The 23,546-nt window shown below is 45.1% G+C and overlaps 1 protein-coding gene and 1 pseudogene across 1 annotated transcript in view; one reads left to right on the top strand and one right to left on the bottom strand.

Annotated features, from left to right (window-relative positions):
* Positions 1-18,686, bottom strand: part of SLC25A24 (solute carrier family 25 member 24) — a 54,873-nt gene extending 36,187 nt beyond the window's left edge. Inside the window, exons 1-2 of the mRNA XM_004616966.2 lie at positions 18,290-18,686; positions 3,092-3,218 (exon numbers count right to left, since the gene is read on the bottom strand). Of these exons, the coding sequence (XP_004617023.1) occupies positions 3,092-3,218; positions 18,290-18,472 (310 nt within the window). The 5' untranslated portion in view covers positions 18,473-18,686. The remainder of the gene's footprint in view (positions 1-3,091; positions 3,219-18,289) is intronic.
* LOC101541810 (kinesin-like protein KIF23) overlaps positions 18,471-23,546 on the top strand; it is a 97,364-nt pseudogene continuing 92,288 nt past the window's right edge.

The following is a 23,546-nucleotide window of genomic DNA, read 5'->3' as shown; positions in this document are numbered from 1 at the left end:
TCATTGAGAATTTTCTGAAATGAATAACTGAAGTACGCACAACTTACAACCAAAGTATGCTGGGATGACTGATCCTGACTTGGCTGGCAGGTGATCTTGAAAGAGCTGCATCCCCGTTACTAACACCTGCCCTGATACTGCAGAGGGCTCTGGGGAACAGCAGGAGTTCTCATAACTGACTGTAAGAACTACATTCTGATTAAAATTGAACTATGGCTGGACTTGGGAGCATATGGCCATAAGATTTATGGAAGATTAGAGAGTGCTATAGCCTCCCATAAATCTTTGTGATACAAATGTTCCAGTAGCATAATTTCATAGGAAAACTCAATTATTCCTGATAGTTCAATTTGAATAATCACCAAAACCATTCAACGGTTCCACTGACTGAAGGAAACTTTCTCTGATTCTAAGTAAAGTAATTTAATGTCTAGTGTCAACCACAAATCAAAACCATTACCCTATTACTGAGAGCTTTTGCCTGCTTTCACAAGTAAAGTTTTATTAGGACACCATCATGCCAAATTATATGCATATTATTCATGACAACTTGGGGATATGTAGCTGCTCTGGGACCACGAGAACCACAAAGTTAAAATATTTACTATGTGACTCTATGAGTAGGGGGTGTGGAGGGGGCAGGAAAGTCATACCCATCAGTGCTTGGGAGCCACTGCTGACTGAGGAGGAGATTACAAGTCACTCCCAGAAGTACTCAGGGTGCTAGAGACAGAACATGGTCTCCCTCATGCCAAGCATGACCCCGGGATTTGGGATATCCCCCAGTCTTATCTAACTCTTTGAAAAAACACTGTCAGCTCCTAATGTGAACCATATTTCCTCTCAATCAATTCATTTAACCTTTTTCTTGAACAAGTCTAGGAATACAATGGTTGCCAGGACTTATATGTAGCAAAGGTTTGAGGCTGCCTTAAATATTCTTAATTTTTTTTTCTATCCTAAGTTGACTTGGAAAATAAAAAATTATAGCTCCTCTCTTTCTCCTACTGTTTCCCTTGTTCATTTCTCTACACAACTGGGTATTTTACCTGAGGCTACTCATCTAAAGAGAAACCATGATCTCTAGCAGGTGATGCACAGCTAATTGTCTTTTTTCCTTCTAATTTTTAGACCAGAGGTTATTTTCTCCAAGTTAATTCCTTCGTTTTGGGGGGTCTTGGGGTATGTGTTTTTGGCAGGAAGAAGGAGGGGATCCACACCTGACTGTGCTCAGGGCTTACTCCTGGATATGTGCTCAGGAATCACCCCAAGCAGGGTTCAGAAAACCATACGGGGTGCCGAGGATAAAACCCAGGTAGGACATGTGCAGGGAAAGTGCACATACCCCTCAGCCCCCTCTCAGTTAATTCTTTCATAAGGACTAGCATATATAAAATATCTGAAAGTTAGAACATTTAAATATATCAACAAAAATAAATCTCTGCTCAGAGAGAGGAGACACATTTATTATTTTTATCCTTTGGCTGTAAATCAAATTATTATTTCCCACTGTTTATAGTTTACAAAAAGTCCTGCTCACAGTGTTTATTCAGTGCACAAAGCAATGTGTAAGCTTTTTTTCCCACTGAAAACACAGGATCTATATTTTTAAATTTTTTTTAAATTTTTTAATATTTTTTAAAACATTTTTAGAAATCACATTACTGGGATAAAGAAATAGTTCAATGGGCTGGAGCTGTTCCTTAACATGTCAGATGTGGCTCTAAAACCAAATGTCAATAAATTAATAAAAATCATATTACTAAGAAAACAAGCATTATCAAGTAATAATTATCAATGAAAGACTAAATATGCTTTTTTTATTTTGGGGAAGTGTAGGATAACATTGGGTTTGTCCTTTCAGCCTTGCCGCAGGGAACTTAGTTTATCTTAAAGCAATGTCCTTTCTGTATGGACACAGGAAGACAGTTGATATGCTTTGTAACTTGGAGTTGATTGACTCATAATATTTACTCCTGGGCATCTGCTTTCTCGACTCAGTTGCCCTTAGTTCCTAGGCAGGGTCCCGATGAGGGACTGAATGGACCTGGGGCAAACTGTGAAATGGGCCAGGCCAAAGCACCACAATACTCAACTATAAGTTGAGAGCATTGTCATAGATAAATGTTGTCATGATCCAAAAGTAACGACGAGACTAGGACCCTGCTGGCCTGAGGACTATGGTCTGGAATATTGAATGTCCTCAGGAAGAACCAAACTTTAAGTCTGATATATCTCTTACTGTGCTCATACAGAATGACATTGCTAGAAATATTAGAAGTAGATTTACTACAACTAATTAAATGGATTCCTAGCTGAGAAAAGAAGAAAGCGACATACCCTGGATGGGATCCTGCCCTTAAACAGATCTCCTAGTAATCTGGAATAATCTCCTTAGATGAGATTTTATCCTTGAGTTATCTCCTGGAAGGAGTGGTCTTATCTCTCTTTGTTGATTTTTTAATGTTCAACTCACCTTTGTATCACCACCCTATGTGATTGCTATGTAAACTAATACTGTAAGAGTGGCAGGGGTCAGAGTCAGAAGTATGAGTCAGAGTCAGAAGTAAGGGTCAGAGTCAGAAGTGAGAGCGAGTGGGGCTCCAGAGAGAGAAGCAGGAGAGAACGGAAGAGACATCAGTAGAATGATGAAGAGACCAGAGGAGAGATGGCAGAGACAGAGAGAGATCGAAAGAGACCAGAGGAGAGACGACAGGACAGAATCAGAGACAGAGAGACAGACAGAGAGGGCACAGCAGTACACACAGAAGCAGAGCACAAAGGAGGAGCCATCCCCACCCAGTCCATATACAGTGGCTCAAGAGCACCAAATGTGGGCGGGAAGAAAGAGAGAGCCACCCTGAAAGCCTGCGAACACACATCACCCTTCCGTGCACACGCTCTCATATTTTTACAGGAAGGGAGTAGTACATGTTCAAGAGTGGAAAAAGGCAAGTAATAAACAGACAAACAAGCAAGATATGTGTTCAAGGGAGAAAATGCGCTTCTAGAGCAAGCCTAGATCTGCAACCTTTGAAAATATGAGAGGCTTTTTGACATAGCTGGTGATAAATATAAGAGAAAGACATACCATCATTATTTTTGTCCAAAGTATTAAACGCCAATTTCATTTTTATCTCATGATCTTTGAGGTACTTCACAAATTCTTCAAAACTCAGCTTCCCATCTTTGTTGATATCACCACTATTAAAAAGTGTCTACAAAAAAAAACATGTTTATATTTTACTGAACACATAAACCAAGATTTTCATAATCCAAGGGAAAGCGTGACAGTTTCCGGGGGTGGGGGAGCTCAAGTTATGTACTGAAATTTCATCTTAAAAGACTGCATTCTGGTCCATGAAAGAACTGTAATTTTGGAAATTACAAGTGAAAGAACATACCTGACTATCTTTTGAAAGCTTTGTGGAAGGCCTCCAGTCGTGCTCAAGCCAATAATTCCCAGAGGAATTATTCACAGGGATCCATGGATAGGGATCGTAGCAAGCATGTGCTCCAGTCCTTTGGGCATCTCCCCAGCCCCTGGAAAGCTTGCTTTCACAACCCATTTACCCATTTGTTTTTTGGTGGAAGAGAGGTCACACCTGTCAATGCTCAGGGCTTTTCCTTACTGTGTTTAGGGGCAACTCTTGCAGTGCTTGGGAGATGATATGCAGTGCTGGGGATCAAACTGGGGTCAACCTCATGCAAAGTAAATGGTGCCTTGATCCCTTTACTCTCTGGAGCATACAACCTGTATTTCTTTAACTCTATTTCTGATACATAAAGAACTCAGTTAAAATTGCCTAATGAATTTGACTATAATAATCAGAAAGACTAGGGCTTCTCTTTTGAATATTCTCTATCTTCAGTAGAACTAAAAAATAAATGAGAACACAAGAGCTGTTTATTTTGAACTTGTGTTATTGAGAGGAGTCTGTCATTGTAGGCTGTATTTTGGCGGAGACTTGAAGACATGCAGAGAGACAGGAAAGCTAAAAAGAGAAACAGGAGGCTTCATAACATACCCTAATGGATGCTGCTGACACGGGGAGCTTGAGGCAGGCTGACCAGAAACGGGGTATCACGTGTGACTCAACATGAGTACACATTTGCCTAAGTAGGAGTCGCTATCACTTTTTAATGAAGCCTGTTCATTTGAAGCCGAGTATAAGGAAAATTCCGCATCATAGGTTATCACTAGAGATAGCAATCTCTATAAACTCCTTATAAGTTTGACTCATAGCCAGCCGGCTTCTTGCATTATTTATTGTAGAAATGGGCTTGGTTTCCTGGGTGGGTGTTGCAGATCAAAGTTCAATTTTAAACATGGTCTAATTATTAGTCATTTGTATATTCAGACTCTTATCTTTCCCAGTAAAAAACAAATACTACTTTTTGAAAACCTCAATGTTATCGGAATTAAAAGCTGTACTCTTTATATCTCATCACTATAGAGAACCATTCCTATCTTTTTGTTATTTATTTGGGGGCTTTTCACCACTTCTGGTGGTGAGCTCTGGGCTTATCCTGGCAGGACCCAGGGGGCCACCACACATGATACCAGGGATCAAACCAGGGTCAGCGATGTGCAGGGCGAGTGCACTGCACTCTCTCTCCAGTCCTTTATCTTTTGTAATTCATATTCACCATCTATATAAATAAATTTTCTACTTGGGGACATTAGACATATGGGGGAATAACTCCCATAAGAACATCCGAAGAAGCTGGGCTCCGTCAAAGGGCTGGAGCACACTTCTAGCATGCACAAGACATCAGGCTCAGTTTCTGGCATTGCATGCTTCCCAAGCATCCCCAGCTATAAACCAAGTGACCCCCAGTATGGCTGGGAAGGACCAAAAAGCAAAATAATTACCCCCTAGAGAAGTTACTCTCACCTAAAGTAAACCTACATCAGCATTTCTCTGACAACTAAGGATCTAGTGGTTGGTACAGTAGAAGACACCTCGGCCTTGGGTTTTCTATGTTGAGTTCATATCAGTCTTTGCTGGGTAGACAAGTCTTCATATGGTTCGGCAATATCTTACCAAAAACAAAATACAAAATTGCAAGAAAAATTGTGTTTTCACTGGAAAGTATTTCAAAATACTCTGTTTATAGCATAATCTAAAACTTCTTAAAAAAAAGTTTGACTCGAGGGGCTGGAATGATAGCACAGTGGGCAGGGCATTTGCCTTGCACGTGGCTGACCCAGGTTCGATTCCCAGCATCCCATATGGTCCCCTGAGCACTGCCAGGAGTGGTTCCTGAGTGTAGAGCCAGGAGTAACCCCTGTGTATTACCAGGTGTGACCTAAAAAGGCAAAAAAAAAAGAGTTTGACTCGAGAGCCAGAGTGACAGCACAGTGGGTAAGACACTCGCCTTATATGCTGCACACCTGGGCTTGATCCCTGGCACCACATACGGTCCCCTGAGCACTGCCACAGGTGATTCCTTGAGCACAGATTCAGGAGTAGGCACTGAACACTGCCGGGTATGACCCCCAAAACAAAACAAAACAAAATCTTGTGGAGCAAGAATTTTTGGACTCTTCTGGTGGGAATTCAGAATCATACAATAACTCTGAAAGATAGCTTGGTAGTTTCTTATAAAACTTACCTTTACCATGAAACTCAGCAGTAACACTGTTACCTTTTATCTTAAAACCTGCCCAGAGGAATTGAAACTTTATATTCTCACCACACAAGAACATATACATGGATGTTGATAGCAACTTTATTCATAATTGCCAAAACCTGGATGTCCTTTACAAGGTGAAAGAGTAAAGAAACACTGTAGCACATCCAGACAATGAACATCAGTAAAAAGAAATGAACTATCAAGTCACTAGAGGACATTTAGAAACCTTAGATATGTATCACTAAATGTAAAAAGCCTGTTGGGAAAGGCTACAAACTATGATGCCAGTAGAATGACATTCTGAAGAGACAACATAATGAAGAAAGTAAAAATATTAGTGCTTTCCAGGGAGCTGTGGGCAGACAGGATTTAGAAGGTTGAACCTCCAAAACACAAGTTCTCAAAGAGCAAAGATTATTGTCTTTTCTACTCTGGACCCCTTTTTTAGATTTATTTTTTATTGGACAACTGTGAATTACATAGATATTTGTTGCCCAATAGTGGAGAGAGAGAGAGAGAGAGAGAGAGAGAGAGAGAGAGAGAGAGAGAGAGAGAGAGAGAGGAGAGTGGTGCCTGTAATAGAGACACGGCACAGTGAGGGGTGGAAGGGAAACAGGACATTGGTGGGAAATGCAGTGGTGAAAGAACGGGTCTTAGAACATTATCTGACTGAAAACTAACCATGAGCAACTTTGTAACTATATACCTATCTCACTGTTATTCAATCTAAAAAATGAAAAGAAAGATATTTGTGATTGAGTTTCAGGTGCACAATATTCCAACACCAATTCCTTCACCAGTATCAGGATCCCTTTATAACTGAGAAATGCAACATGCGCAAACACTTCAGGTTTATTACATAGTTGACTTTGAGTTAGCTTTTGGTCACTGTTCATTCCGAAACCTTTCACCGTTGCCAAAATTTTTGTAATCCCATGATTTCATAAATAATATGTGGCCAAGCCTACAGTTTATGAACTTAGAATTTTAGCTGTAGAACAATAAAAATACTCTGTATGATAGCATGAAGATGAATACATTTAATCTACTTGTCAATAAAAACATCAAGAGTGAACCTAAGATAAACTTTGGACTTTGTGTGAATGTAGTTTTATAAATTACAGTAAACACACCACCACTCTGATACAGCGGTGGTAGGGGGGATCTGGGATATCTCTAGATCTTTTTCTTAATTATCCTATGGGCCTAAAAATGCTTTAAAAATTATTTTTTAAAAATTCATTAAGGGGAGCCACTGAGATAGTACAATGTGTAGGGAGCTTGCCTTGCACCCGGCTAACTTAGATTTGCACCCCAACACCCCTCACAGCCCCCTAACCCTGCCAGAAGTGTTCCCTTAGTGCAGAGCCAGGAGTAATCCTTGAGCATTGACTCCAAAATCAAAATTAAAACTAAAATACGGTGAGCCATATACCTGTATTATATCTTATATATAAAGAAATTTTAGTTCAGCTATTGTCTTGGGTTATCTACTTCTTGATTTATCCACTCAACATGTCAACTACCAACATCATGAAGCAATCACGTGCCCCTGAAATGCCCCAGGGCTCCTTTCAAAGGCAGCTTGCACCATGATTAGTCATACTACTAGAGACTTCAAAATAAACATTTCTCCTGGAGCTGATGAATAGCAGCAAACATCTATTGCTATTTCACAAGATGTACTGTGGGCTAATTAAGAATTTATTGTTCCATAAAAGAGAACTTCATAGCCTACAGGGAATGCCCCTCCGCTGTGCACTGTGGACATCTGCCGGGGCTAAGAGTCAGAGAAGACAGGCATCGAGGTAGCCAGGCAGGACGTGAGAGTTCATAGGGCTATAAAGAAAAGACAGAAGTCACAGTCAGGGTAAGAAGGAAAATGACTAACAACACTTGACAGAACTCTTAGGAGGGAGAAAAATAGTTGAAGTCTTAGGTAATAAAAAGTCAATTATTTTTGTTCAATAAATGTTTCTACTTAATGAAATTTTCCTGTTAAATATTGCTTATTATTTATTATCTCTGACTCACCAATCCAATACACAGACTTCCTACTTGGAACAGGTAGAGAAAACGGTGAGGGACACTGTCTGTCTTGTTCACTATGTCCCCCCTACTGAAAAATGTTTGGCTGTTCTCAAACATTAAACAAATATAAATGAATTTAATATTGTTTTAAGCTGGGTAGCTTTTATTGATTAGCTCTTACCATTTGAGATTTCAAGGTATTTCCCATTTGAGATTTCAAAGCATTAATTAGACTGCTCAATGTTAGAAGTCTAGCAAGTGGTATAAACATTTGAATTTTAATAAAACTAACTCCACCGACCACAATAATAACCATTAGATATATTGCACCAGTTAAATTAATAGATATGATGGTTTTCATTTCAGAATGAGCCATCAAACTTTCTCAAGTGCATCTCAGTAACTCTAAATCATAAGGTATTTTTTAACGCAGTGTGATCCAAAGTAGTAAAGTAGCATCCTTACAAAATATTGTCTTGGAAAATGTTGAAAATCATCTTTTCGAACTGATAGCACCATAATGTTGCTAAAGGAAATAATTCCTTCTAGGCTCAGGAAAAATTATAAAATTGACTAACAACTGAAACTATGGGTAATAACTTACCAGAAGAAAAGGTGAAGTAAAAGCAATGACAATTAGAGACAGATAAAACAGAGATTGTGCAGGGCTTAATACACAGAGATGCTGGGAGTTAGAAAAACAAAAGTAAACTATTGCCTGAGATGAAAACAGTATTAAACCTAAGACACACTTGCTTTTCTTGTTATCATTTCAGAAATAATGGACCTCCAAAGAATATTAAATCATATATCAGAAAGCACAAAAATGAAGATTTTATATATTTTAGGACATCTGACAAAAATGTAAGGGAAATTTCACTATTTTTTTAATACAGTACTCTCCCTACTAAATGCCCCCTTCCATAAAATGCATCTCTGATTTCTTTTTTTTTTTTTTCTGGGGCAAGAGGTGGCTGTTCAGGGCTTATCCCTGGCTCTGCGCTCAGAGATTATTCCTGGTAATGCCCAGGGGACAACATGGGGTGCCAGAGATCAAACCAAGGTCAGCTATTGGCAAGGCAAGAACTTTACCCAGTGTACTATCTCACCAGCCCTCATGCACTGTTGGATAACACTGGGTGGTCCTTGCTCTGGGGGGGTCCCGCCCCCACAGGGATCTTAGGTTTATTGAACCACTCTCACAACAGTGCCCCTATTGTGATGATACATCCAATTCCATCAAGCACCAATAATCCTATATTGTTTTTCTCTTTCCTTTATGTCATTTGCATGGTTTAGCAATATCCTTTTTGTATAGACACAGGAAGACAGTTGATGCTATGCTTCGTAACATGGGAGTTAACTGATTCCAAGTAATATTCACTCCTGAGCATCCATCCAAATTTACTTGACTTAAGCCTCAGTTGCCCTTAGTTCCTAGCACTCTAAAAGCAAAGTCCCAACAAAGGGACTGGATGGACCCAGGGAAAGCTGTAAGCTACCCTGGCATCGAAAGGAAATAAGCTAAGTGCCATAAGTATAGTAAGTTAAGAGCATGATCATGGGACAAACTGTCATGATCCAAAAGAGAAGTAAATAAGGACCCTGATGGGGTTAGAAAAGACTAACCTGGTCTGAGAACTAAAGTCTGGGATGTCCTCAGAAAGACCCAACCTTTAAGCTTAATATATTTCTTACTGTGTTCATACAAGATGACTAGAAATATTATAAGAAGTAAATTTACTCTGATTGTCTAAGTGGATCACTAGCTGAGGAAAGGAGAAAGCAATACACCCTGGATGGAATCCAGCCCTTGAGTGGATCTCCTGGTAATCTGGAGTGCTGAACCCTCAGATGAGAGTCTGTCCTTGAGTTAATCTCCTAAAGGAGTGGCTTTACTTCTGTTTGTTGTTATGACAATGTTCAGCCCCACCTGTGTGTCTCCCCACCCTTTATGATTCCCATATAAGTATGGTGCAAGGGGAAGGAGGGAAGGATGAGCACTGAGACTTTGGAGACTTCAAGGTCTTTGAGGACTAAAGAACTAGAAGTGCTACAAGGAGAACTAGATGATGATGGTAACTCGAAGTAGAGGACTATGAGACTAAAACAGGACAAGAAAGGAAATGTAATGACATAGAGGACTTTGAGGTTTATGAGACTAGGATGCCATAGGGAACTATGATTACTGGGACTACGGTTGTGCTGTAAGAGGAGAGATGGAATAACGCTGAGGAGGAGAGAGAAATAAACTGACAACTGACCAGCCTGGGGCCCAGTTTCTCTATTCCCCAGGTCCTCCGTCCATTCACCACCGGCATCCAGCCGGGGGAGGTGGCTCTCGGCCACTGAATGCTAGAGTCCCACACGCCCATGCACCTTTTCCTGGAAACTCACAATGCACCTCTGTGATTTCCATTTCACAGTTCAATTCTCATTCTACATTCTGACATTACTGAATCTTGGTAGAACTTAGTATGAATTTTCTCTTTCCTAAAACATCAGTTTCATGAGTATGAAAGCATTGAAAAGTCAAAACAGAAGTAACCATGATAGAAATATATATATGTATATATATATGCATACACCTGTGCATAAATATGTCTTTGCAGGGTTGCCTGGGTCAAACCATGGTCATCTGACATGTAAAACTTGCTGAACCACTCTCTCAGGCCTTGTTTTGTTCATGGCTTTTTTGACATAACACTGATTTATAACATTACAAACACTTCAGGTGTGTAGTCTCATACATCAGCAGTCATACTTCAATAGTCTACTTTATGTTCACAGCAGCCTTACACATCAATAGTCTACTTTATGTTCACAAACAGAAGTCTAGTTTCTTCCAGCTTGTTCTAATTTTGTCTTGGGATTTTCCTTAGTCTTTATCCCTCCCTAAATAATCTGGGGATACTAATCTTTATTATCTTCCTTATGCCCACTTTCTATATTCTTCTCTTATATTTCAAACTCTGTCCACCTTAGGTCTAAGCCTAACTTCTTAAATTGTGCGTCATTGTATTTTTTATTGTGCCCTTGGTAATATGGTTAGTTTGAACATGGATGGTTTTGACATACAAAGTTACTGCACCTACACTAGCACAACCACCACCCTTTACTTATTTACTGTGTCTCTCTCTTCTAATTTTCACTTAGTTTTGGTTTTGGTCAACATGCAGGAGTGCTTAGGCACTACTCCTATCTTGTGCTTGAGGGGGGCTCCTCCCAACAGTGCTCAGAGAACCAAACATTCAAGGGATTGAACCCTGCATTTCCTGCACACAAAACGTGCACACTGGCCCTTAGATTTAGCTCCCAATCCTGTGTGATTCATTTTAAAACCATTATTATCATTAAATGTTCCATTTGCATACCTATTTTATAAACCTATATACCCAGGGTCACACAAAAATTTCTTGGGTGAAAAGGGGTCATGAATGGAAGTTTAAGAAGTTCTGGAATTTGGGCTGGAGCGATAGTACAGTGGATAGGGCATTTGCCTTGCATGTGGCCGGCCCCGGTTCGATCCCCAGCATCCCATATAGTCCCCCAAGCACCACCAGGAGTAATTCCTGAGTACAGAGCCAGGAGTAATCCCTGTGCATTGCCAGGTGTGACCCAAAATGCAAAATAAAAACGTTCTTGAACTTATTAGCTATTCATTAAATTCATTAGATATGCATTTAAACATATCTGCTCTCTTCTAAGTACTGAATACGTTACAGAGCCTCAGAAACAAATTATACTGAATCATAAATTCATAGATATTTCACTCCAAGTTCAAGAACTCTTAGTAGTTTACACAAATTTTTATGATCTCTTTCCTTGAAGACACATTTTATAATTCTCATTTCTAGATATCAAATGCATTCTCTCTCTAATCCTTGCCATTATATGAATTTTGACCTATACACCTAAAAACATCCCCCATGAAGAGTGACCATGTAATACTAATTCCATGTATCAAATAGCTCTTCCCTAAACTTTCTCAATGTCCTTTCTTCATCTACTTTCACAGAGCCACCAGGGTGATCTTCCTTTTAGGAAGCTGTCTATGTGTCTATCAAGGTTTAAAACCCAAGTAAGGACCAGGGAAATAGAACAAAAGGCGGAGCACTACATGGTCCCCCAGTACCTTTGGGAGCATCCCCTGATCAACAAGCACCATTAGTTGATCTACAGGTGAGAGAGAGGTATATGAAAGCTGCTACTGTGATGTTGCTGGCAATATATTGTGTTAGGCCTGATAATAGTTGCTTTAGACATTGTGAGACACCCTCAATAGGGATGCATTAAATCTCAATGACTATTTAGTATTCATGATATACATTTCTGAGTATTAAATCTTCATGATATACACTTCGTTTGATCATTAAATAATTACCATCACTGTCTTTTATTATGTTTTTAGTTTGAAATCTATTTCACCTGGTATAAGCATGTCTGTTTTAGCCTTTTTAGCTCTGTCATTTGTCTTCCAGAATTTCACTCTCAGCCCGTGTTTATTATGATGGTTCAGATGTGTCTCATAAACAGCAAAACAGTGAGTTCAGTTTTATGGTCCCTCCACCCACTCTGTAACTTTTTATTGGTGAGTTCAGGCCATTGACATTCTTGGGGGAAAGTTTTTTTTTTTTTTTTGCTTTTTTGGGTCACACTCAGGAATTACTCCTGGCAGTGCTCAGGGGACCATCTGGTGTGCTGGGAATCAAACCTGGGTCGGCCGTGTACAAGGCAGACGCCCTACCCACTGTGCTATTGCTCCAGCCCAAAAGTTATTATTTTTGTGTGTGGATTTAGAAGGTTAGTTCCCTTCCATTCTAAAGTCTCTCTTTCCCAACTTCAACTACGAATACGCATGCATGGTAACACTAGTAACATACAAAGTAACATAGGAAGCTCACACATCTCCGGAAGGAGGATTTGGATCACATGACCAGGCAAATTATGAAGACCTGTGGAGATTACAGCTGAATGTGAGCAGAATTTAAAACATACAATCAAGAAAGTAAGTTATGAGTATCCGCTGTGACCAACTTGGGCAGGGAAGAAGAGAGACTGATCTGGGAAGGGTTCCACACAGGAACACTTCCCAAATCGAGGCAGAGAACTGTTCCTATGTGGCCCAGGGTGTGGTCTCTGCTGGGCTCTGCTGAAGGTCAGGTCACCCTAAGAAAAAGAGCTTGTTCCAGTAGGACAGTCTACCCTGTCACACCTGTCAACCTCTGGACCTGTCACATTACTCAGACCTAGTCTTTGGTAGCCCTGGGTGGTACTGACCAATACCCAGTCACAGTTCAGGCATTTAGCACTGCATAACCCCCGAAGGACCCCGCTAACAGGTCACTTTCCCCTTATTAGCCTTGTTGAGACTTCCTAAGAATTACACTTTCATCTGAAGTGCTTCTTCCCTTGTTGTCTCACAGAGACATCCTTGCATCCTGCTCGAAAGTCCCGCTCAGTTTAACTCTGTCCCCTCTTCCTCTGTCCTTCACAGGCATTTTCGCCAGTAAATATTTGGCAATCCCATCTTGGTTTTTGTTCCTCAGAGGACCAAAATTGACAATACAGGAATGTTCAAGACAGGAAACAGCATGGTTTTTCAGAACTGACTCACCACCCAGTAGGCAAAGAGTCCTGAACGTTTATAGGTCAAAGATCATGTCATGAAGAAAATGGGAGTCCCAATGTTGAAGCTCTGCCAGTGGTGACTGGGGCAATAATCAAGCTGGGGAGAATACCCTAGCTAGTGCAATGACTCAGACATCTGAACAACAGGAGGGGACTATGACGTGAGAGTGAACAAGAAAGTAGAATGATAAAAGGAGTGATTCACCAGGAAGATACAATGACCAGCAGTATAGTCTCGAATTTCAAAGGCAAATATTGACAGAAAAATAGGCAAATTTATAACCAAAGGGAGGCCCTGATGTCCCTTTTTACTGTAACTACTACACAAAATCACTGTCACTATCACAGTCATCCTGTTGCTCATCGATTTGCTCGAGCGGGCACCAGTAACATCTCCATTGTGAGACTTGTTTGTTACTATTTTTGGCATGTTGAATATGCCACGGGTAGCTTGTCAGGCTTTGTTATGTGGGCGAGATACTCTAAATATTGGATAATAAAATCTCATAGTTAATTTACTGCTGATAGGATGTCAGGTATTATTCTAAGTGTTTTACTTGTTGTAATTTGTTTATTCTTTCTTTTTTTAAAAAAATATTAGTGAATCACCGTGAGGTACAATTACAAACTTATGAACTTTCATGTTTGCATTTCAGTCATACAGTGATCGTTTACCCATCCCTCCACCAGTGCCCATTCTCCTCCATCAATGTTCCCAGTATCCCTCCCACCACCCCCACCCCATCCCCCACCACCCCACCCTGCCTCTGCGGCAGAGCATTCCCTTTTGTTCTCTCTCCTTTGGGGTGTTGTAGTTTGCAATAGAGGTATTGAGTGCTCATCATGTTCGGTCTATAGTCTACTTTCAGTTTGCATCTTCCAACCTGAATGGGCCCTCCCAACATCCTCTACTTGGTGTTCCTTTTTCTACCTCAGAATTTGTTCTTCACCATAATCCTACAAGATGAGTACTAGTATTACTCTATCATAGATGGAAAACAAACAAGCAAACAAAACTGCTGACAGTTAATTAGTAGCAAGTAAGCCCCACCAAAAGAATGACTTTTGTTTGTTTGTTTTCTGGGCCACATCTACCTGTGCTTGGAGCTTACTCCTAACTCTGTGCTCAAGTATCACTCCTGGCAGGCTCAGGGAACCACATGGGACACCAGGGACTGGCAAACCAGAGTCAGCCACATGTAAGTATGTAAGGCAAGTGCCTTACCCACTGCATTATCTCTTCAACCCTGCAAAACTAAAATTTGAGCCCAGGTAGTTTCATTAAATTCCTTTATAAGGCAATTTAAGCATGTAAAATACTAAAAATACTCTTTTTTTTTCTTTTTTTTTGGGGGGGTCACACCTAGCGACGCACAGGGGCCACTCCTGGCTCTGCACTCAGGAATTACCCCTGGCAGTGTTCAGGAGACCATATGGGATGCCAGGAATCAAACCTGGGTGGGCCTCGTGCAAGGCAAACACCCTATCTGCTGTGCTATCACTCCAGCCCCAATACTCTTTTTTTAAGAAAAAAAGGAGGTACTTATTTCACTCCAATTAGCATTCCTAGGTCTCTTACAATAAAATTGTTTTTCTTTTTTTGCTTTTTGGGTCACACCCGGCGATGCACAGGGGTTACTCCTGGCTTTGCACTCAGGAATTACTCCTGGCGGTGCTCAGGGGACCATATGGGATGCTGGGAATCAAACCTGGGTCGGCCGAGTACAAGGCAAATGCCCTCCCCGCTGTGCTATCAATCCAGCCCCACAATAGAATTTTTATTATCTTGGCCAACATATGCTAAAAATAGAAACACTAACAACTAATTTACAAAATTAAAATTGAAAAGACAATTAAACTTTGTCTTTTCAAAAAATTCAAATGAGTCACCACCTTGTTTCAGTCATTTCTTTGTATTGGAGAGCAGAGTTGGGCAGGGGAGAGTGAGCCTTAATCCTATGATGCTCAAGGGCTATTCCTAGCTCTGGGCTCAGGAGTGACCCCTAGCAATGCTCCAGATACCATATATGGTGCTGGGGATTCAAATCAGGGTTGAGGGCAGGCAAAGCAAGAGCCTTCCTTCTGTATTACTTCTCCACCCTATTTCAGTTACTTCAAATTAGATTCTTAAATCTTTTTTTAACTGAAACATGATCCTCATCCTAAGGATATGTGTTTCCTAACTGGAAGCACAGCCAAAAATGAAATTAATATCCTTTGAAAATTATCATAGTAATGATATGTCAGACATGCAACCTACACATCTTAGGCTATTATAAACTCTTTTACAGGGGGCAGTACAAAAGGCTCACCCCAGAGGAGGTAACATAGTTTAAAATAAATATGGATTTTTCCTAATAAAAAAGTAAAGTTTTCACAAATAATTTTTCTGTGGGTGAGCCCTGGCTTGCTCAGGGCTTACTCCTGACTTTGCACTCAGAAGTTGTTCTTGGTGGTGTTTGGGGAACCATATCACGTGGTATGCTGGGGATCAAACCTGGGCTGACTGCATGCAAGACAAGCACCCTACCTGCTGTATGACTGCTTTGACCCCTGAGGGAAAAATTTAAGTGTTATTTACAAGTAGGTTCAAAATGGTTTGGTATATAAAATACCAGCTATGGAAAGTTACAAATAGCTAAGAGAAGGCAATGGTAGTATGATGATCTGTGATCTAATTTTTAGTGGGATATTTATTTACTTGGGCTGAAGCGATAGCACAGTGGGTAAGGTGTTTGCCTTGCAAGCGGCCGACCAGAGTTCGATTTCTCCATCCCTCTCAGAGAGCCAGGCAAGCTACTGAGAGTATCCCGCCCACACAGCAGAGCCTGGTAAGCTACCCGTGGCATATTCAATATGCCAAAAACAAGTCTCACAATGGAGATGTTTCTGGTGCCCGCTCGAGCAAATCGATGAGCAATGGGATGACAGTGATACAGGGACTCCTGGTTGAAGTGGAAGCTGAGTCTAGCAGTGTCTGGAGCTCATCAAGGAAAACCATACTCTGCAATGCTCCCAGAGCCATGCAGTGCCACATGTGGAGCTCAACCCCCACATCTGCTCAGCCCGTGCTCTTCCACTGGAGTCCTCTCACCCTCCAGTCTTTTTTTTTTTTTTTTGCTTTTTGGGTCACACCCGGCGATGCACAAGGGTCACTCCTGGCTCATGCACTCAGGAATCACCCCTGGCGGTGCTCAGGGGACCATATGGGATGCTGGGATTCGAACCCAGGTCGGCCGCGTGCAAGGCAAACGCCCTACCCGCTGTGCTATCACTCCAGCCCCCCCCAGTCCTTTTTAAACATTAAAATAATGCAAATTTTTGAAAAAGAAAGCACAAAAGTCATTTAAGTCTTACTCTCTAGAAATAACTATTATTAACCTTTTATGAAAAAATGTGCCAGTCAAAAAAAGTGCCAATGACAGTGCATGTTATATATACATATATGTATAAAACATCTTTTATGCACATGCATAAAATACATACGTTAGCATCATGAAGAGGTCACCCTGTTCTGTGATTGCATATACAGTTTTATATCACTTATTTTATAGTTTGTTCTTATGTGAATTTTCTAAGAGGACATTTTTATTGCTAACTTTGACTTCTCTCTTTTCCTTCACTCACCTCATTAAAGATTTACTCTGCTTTGCTTATATTTTCAAAGAATCAACAGCAAAAGCAGATTGTATCTGCAGATTTTAGACTATCCAATCGAGTAATTAATGGAGTAAGCATAAAATATTTTAGTTCCAAATATTTTCAAATTTCAAAATATTTTACCCTTAAGTAGGAGATAAACAGAAATTTCTGCAAGAAAATTCAAACGATCAGAAAAAGATACCTCTTTCGCTTTGTAAAAGATGTCAGGAGGGGCTGGAACAATAGCATAGCGGGTAGGATGTTTGCCTTGCACGCGGCCAACCCGGGTTCGATTCTCAGTATCCCATATGGTCCCCTGAGCACTGCCAGGGGTAATTCCTGAGTGCAGAGCCAGGAGTGGCCCTTGTGCATTGCCAGGTGTGACTCAAAAAAGCAAAAAAGAAAAAAAAATGTCAGGAATGAAACTGAGCACTTAACCTTAGATGGTAATCAGAACTTTCTTTAGTAAATTTCCAAGTGAGTACTACGAGCCTTCAACAAAACTGGAGCAATTCCAATAAAAAAGAACCTACTAAACCTGACTCGAGAAGAAATAAGCCTGTAACTGCCAACAAACTAGAATGTTAGAATGTGTATCTTAAAATATACCATGAAACAGGTGGCCTTTCCAGTTACGTAATCACTTGCCCCTTTGGAGATGTGAATGCCAGGCTAAGTCCCTCGCTTTTCAATGGTGTTGGCGAGGTTCCGACTGTCTTCGCCCTGGGAAGGGAACATTACTTGGAGATGCGTCTGACCTGACTTTAAAAAGTTGAAAGTGCTGAGGGGATAGATCCCCCACTTCAGATCAATCTGTGTACCTGGGGATGGAGAATGTCTCATTAAAGCAGTGGAATGCCCCCAGCCCTGCACAGGAAGTTGAGGGAAACGTGACAAAACCAGTAGATGTAACAATTTCAAAAAAAAAGCAGAGCTCGGAAGAAGAGAATGAGACTTTCTACAGGTTTTGGAAGTTGACTCAAGTCTGAAAAGTGGTTCGTCTTGATTAAATGTTTGCAAAGGTCTGCAAAGGCTGGTTAAGGGACCTGGATTATATCTGGCCCAAGGATTGCGGACCGGGGACTGCTAACAGTTGTGTGTGGCTCGGGACAATGCAAAGGACTGGGCTCAAGCTTTGCAAGCAGAGTCGGTCCAGCTCATTCGATCCAGTTCCCTGGAACCAGACCGGGAGGAGCCAGAAGAGCCCCTAAACTGGGATGGGTGCGTCACAAACTGACTGCAAACCCGGTCCCGATCCAGTTTGGCTGGAGGCCAAGGGGTGCCTGGCCTCTGGCAGAACCGGGGGGTGGGGGGGTGGGGGCGCCGCCCCTTCCCGGGGACCCACCTGCTCGGCCTCCTGGCCCAGGGGCACGCGCAGCTTCTCCAGCTCCTCGTGCAGCTCGTGGATGTCCACTACACCATCGCCGTTCCGGTCCAGCCTCTGGAAGAGGGTCTCATAGCGCCGGCGCCGCTCCCCCTCTTGGCAGGCCGCAATGGGCAGCGCGGAGCCCCCTTGCGAGGGCTGCATGGTGGCTCCCGGGGGCGCACTGGGAGGCCTCTGGACCCGGGGAAGTCGTCGAAGGCGGGACAAGGAGCCGCGCGACCGATGCCGGCGGGACAGGATGAGGCTGGGCGCGGTCTGGGCCGCGGGGCCGGGATCGCGCGGGGCGTGGCCGCGGGGAGGGCCCAGGGGCTCTAGGGGAGTGGCTGCCTGGAGGGACCAGGGGCACGCGGGGATTGTCCTCCAGGAGGGACGGGGGCGCGCGGGGAGTGGCCGCGGGGAGGGACCGGGGGCGGTAGGGGAGTGGCCGCGGGGAGGGACCGGGGACACTAGGGGAGTGGCCGCGGGCAGGGACCGGGGACGCTAGGGGAGTGGCCGCGGGGAGGGACCGGGGACGCTAGGGGAGTGGCCGCGGGCAGGGACCGGGAATACGCGGGGAGGGCACGGGGGCGCTAGGGGACTGGCCGCCGGGAGGGCCAGGGAATACGCGGGAAGTGGCCGCGGGGAGGGGCCGGGGACGCTAGGGGACTAGCCGCCGGGAGGGCCAGGGAATACACGGGAAGTGGCCGCGGGGAGGGACCGCGGGCGCGCGGGGAGTGTCCTCGGGGAGGGACGGGGGCGCTAGGGGAGTAGCCGCGGGGTGGAACCAGGGGCACTAGGGGAGTGGCCGAGGGGTGGAACCAGGGGCACTAGGGGAGTGGCCGAGAGGAGGGACCGGTGACGCTAGGGAAGTAGCCGCGGAGAGGGCCCGGGGGCACTAGGATAGTGGCCGCGGAGAGGTCCCGGGGGCACTAGGGGAGTGGCCGCAGAGAGGTCCCGGGGACACTAGGGGAGTGGCCGCGGGGAGGGACTGGGGAGCTAGGGGAGTGTCTGCGGGCAGGAACCGGGGACGCTAGGGGAGTGGCCGCGGAGGGACCGGGAATACGCGGGGAGGGCCCGGGGGCGCTAGGGGAGTGGCCGCCGGGGAGGAACGGGGGGCGTGGGGAGGGCCCGGGAACACAAGGGGAGTGGCCGCGGAGAGGGCCCGGGGGCACGAAGGGAGTGGCCGCGAGGAGGGACTGGGGAGCTAGGGGAGTGGCCGCGAGGAGGGACAGGGGCGCGCGGGTAGTGTCCTCGAGGAGGGACGGGGGCGCGCGGGGAGTGGCCGCGGGAAGGGATGGGGGGGGCGCTAGGGGAGTTGCCGCGGGGAGGGACTCGGGCTCTAGGGGAGTGGCCGCGAGGAGGGACCACGGGCTCGCGGGGAGTGGCCGCGGGGAGGGACCAGGGGCACTAGGGGAGTGGCTGCGGGGAGGAATCGGGGGCGCACGAGAGTGATCGCGGGGAGGGACCTGGGGCGCTACGGGAGTGGCGCGGGGAGGGCCCGGGGGCGCTAGGGAAGTGGTCGCGGGGAGGAACCGCAGGGAGGGCGGGGGAATACGGGGATTGGCCGCGGGGAGGTCCTGGGGTCGTGGGGAGGAGCCGGGATGGCGCGGGGCGTGGCCGCCAGAGCGGGGGGAGGAGCCAGGATTCCGCGGGGAGGAGCTGCGGGGAGGGACCGGGGCGCGCGGGGAGTGGCGGCGGGGAGGGACCGGAAGTACGTGGGGAGTGGCCGCGGGGAGGGACCAGGGGCGCGCGGGGAGTGGCCTCAGGGAGGGACCGGGAGTACGCGGGGAGTGGCCGCGGGGAGGGACGGGGGCGCGCGGGGAATGGCCGCGGGGAGGGACCGGAGGCGCGCGAGGAGTGGTCGCGGGGAGGGACCGGGGGCGCGCGGGGAGTGGCCGCGGGGTGGTCCCGACGGCGCACGGAGTGTGTCCGCGGGGTGATCCCTGCGGCGCGCGGGGAGGAATCGGGATCGCGCGGGGCGTGGCCGCGGGCGCGGGGGAGGAGCCGGGATTGCGCGAGAAGGTCCCTGGGTCGTGTGGGGAGTGGCCGCGGGGAGGTCTCCGGGACGCCCCAGTATGAGCCGGGGCCACGCGGGGAGAATCCCGTGCCGCGCGGCTTGGTTCCAGGCGCGCGCGGGGTGGAAGGGGACGGGGGGGGGGGCGCGCGGGGAGTAGCCGCAGGCGTGCTGGGTGGTGCCACGGTCTGGCCTGCTCTGGGCCGACGTGGTCAGGAAGCGCTAGGCGGCCGGCCGGGGCTCTCCGCCGCCTGGAGTCTTGGTCCCGATCCTTGCTCCTGAAGAGAGGTGCGGGTCCGAGCCGCCAGCGCGAAACCTCGGCGGGTTGGGGACAGGGTAAAGCACCAAGGCCGAGGACCCCAGGGCTTTGCAGCTTGGTGGAGCTGCCCCGGAAGCCAGGACCCCCGCCCGGAGACCGGGCTCCATCCGACCGACCCTGTTGCTCATTTCCTCCCGAAACTCTCGCCGCACCCTGCAACACCGCCCAGGGATGCCAGGGATCCTAGCGTGCACGCGGGGTGGGAGCTGAGAGCGATCTAGACTGTCTCTCCAGCCCCCGAGGCCGTTCCTTTGAGGATCTGAGGTCTCTCCCCTCACAGGGGGTGTGGTTAGGAAACTTGTGATTTGTTGGTCGAGTAAGACAGACCTTTTTTTTTTTTTAATTTTTATGAGAGTAACTGTGATGTACAGTTACAAACTTATGAACTTTTGTGTTTGCATTTCACTCATACAGTGATCATTTACCCATCCCTCCACCAGTGCCCCTTCACCTCCACCAATGATCCCAGTATCCCTCTCACCACCACCACCCCATTTCCCACCACCCCACCCTGCCTCTGTGGCAGGGCATTCCCTTTTGTTCTCTCTCCTTTGGGGTGTTGTAGTTTGCAATCAAGGTGTTGAGTGACCTTCCTATTCGGTCTATTGTCTACTTTTAGTTTGCATCTTCCAACCTGAATGGGTCCTCCCAACATCTTCAACTTGGTATTCCCTTCTGTATCTGAGCTGCCTTTTCCCCCAGCATGTGAGGCCAGTTTCTAAGCTGTGGGACAGACCTTCTGGTCCTTATCTCTACAACTCTTGGGTGTTAGTCTCCCTCTCTGTTATTTTATATTCCACAGATGAGGGTAATCTTTCTATGTCTGTCTCTGTCTTTCTGACTCATTTCACTTAACATGATACTTTCCATGTTGATCCACTTATATGCAAATTTCATTACTTCATCTTTTCTAACAGCTGCATAGTATTCCATTGTGTAGATATACCAAAGTTTCTTTAACCAGTAATCTGTTCTCAGGCACTAAGGTCTTTTCCAGATTTTGGCTATTGTAAACAGTGCTGCAATGAATATACAAATGGAGATGTCATTTCTACTATACCTTTTTGCCTCTCCAGGATATATTCCCAGGAGTGGTATTGTTGGGTCAAATGGGAGCTCAAATTCTAATTTTTTGAGAAGCATCCATATTGTTTTCCAAAAAGGCTGAACTAGTCAGCATTCCCACCAGCAGTGACATCCACACCAACACTGGTTGCTTCTGTTCTTTTGGATGTGTGCTAGTCTCTGTGGTGTGAAATGGTATCTCATTGTTGTTTTAATCTGCATCTCCCTGATGATTAGTGACATAGAGCATTTTCTCGTGTCTTCTAGCCATTCAGATTTCTTCTTTGAGAAAATTTCTGTTCATTTCTATCCCCCATTTTTTGATGGGGTTGGGAGTTTTCTTCTTGTAAAATTCAACCAGTGCCTTGTATATCCTTGATATCAACCCCTTATCAGATGGGTATTGGGTGAATATCCTTTCCCATTCTGTAGACTGTCTTTGTATTTTGGTCACTGTTTCTTTTGAGGTGTAGAAGCTTCGTAGTTTAAGGTAGTCCTGTTTGTTTATGTCTGTTTCCACTTACTTGGTCAGTGGCATGTCATCTTTGAAAATACCTTTAGCTTCAATGTCGTGGAGGGTTTTGCCAACCTTGTCTTCCATGTACCTTATGGATTCTGGTCTGATGTTGAAATCTTTAATCCACTTTGACCTGACTTTTGTACCTAGTGTTAAGTAGAGATCTAAGCCCATTTTTTTTTTTTTGCATGTAGCTGTCCAGTTTTGCCAGCACCGTTTGTTGAAGAGGCTTTCCTTGCTCCAATTCACATTTTTTGCTCCCTTATCAAAGATTAGATGATCATATATTTGAGGGTGTGTGTCAGGATATTCAACCAAAACAGACCGTTTTTGACCAATCTGGGACACAGGAAGGAGCCTTGTGAACTTTTGAGATACCTAAAGTGCCGATGAAATGAGGTCACTAATAGTCATGATTTTCTTTCCTTCTTGGGTCAACTCAGAGATGCTCAAGGGTTACTCCTGGCTCTGCAATTATTCCTGGCAGTGCTTGGGGAACCATATGGGATGCTGGTGACTAAACCCTCGAGCAAGGCAAATGCCCTACCCTCTGTACCGGCCCCCCGGGCATGATTTTCTGTTCATCCAAGCTGCTTAATAGAAATTATCATTTTCCTATGCTCTGCAGGAAATAGGTCTCAGAACTAGCAAACAAGGCTCTCCCCACACCTTCTGAATCACTAAAAAGAATTTGCTCCAAGAAAATGCAAGCACTGAGACCTTGAATTTATCCCCCCATACCATTCCATATATGTTCTCAGAATTTGTAAACTGAGGACTGCCCATTTAATAATCTTGAAGCCAATCTGTTTGCTTATAAGACTCATTGTTTCCAGTACTATTAAGAATTAGCCTCGGGGCTAGAGTGATAGCACAATGGCTAGGTTGTTTGCCTTGCATGCAGCTGACCCAGGTTCTATTCCCAGCATCCTATATGGTCCCCTGAGTGTATAAAAATAAAAAGAAAGGGCGCGGGCGAGGGAGTGGATGCCTCACCGCACCGAGCCAGGCACAGGGCCTAGGGCAGCAGCTGTCTCTCCCGCCACCCGAGTTCCGTAGCCTCCAGCCACTTCCCCCACCCCGGGGAGGTTGATGGCGAAGATGTGGCAGGCGAAGGAAGGAACAGAGCCAGATGGTTGGTCTCACTTGCAGTTTATTCCAGTCTTCCCTCTATACACTCTCCGTCCTCTCTACACCTTTCCGCTCTCTATACACTTTCCACCTCTATACACTTTCCACCCTCTATACACTTTCCCGCCTCTATACACTTTCCACCCCCTCACCTTCTCTCCGAACCCCTTTTATTGATCATGGCCCTTCCAAA

Source organism: Sorex araneus, chromosome 8 (assembly GCF_027595985.1).
Source record: "Sorex araneus isolate mSorAra2 chromosome 8, mSorAra2.pri, whole genome shotgun sequence".
NCBI classification, from domain to species: Eukaryota; Metazoa; Chordata; class Mammalia; order Eulipotyphla; family Soricidae; genus Sorex; species Sorex araneus.
Note: the sequence above shows the minus strand (reverse complement) of the source record. Positions and strands in the feature narration are given on the sequence as shown.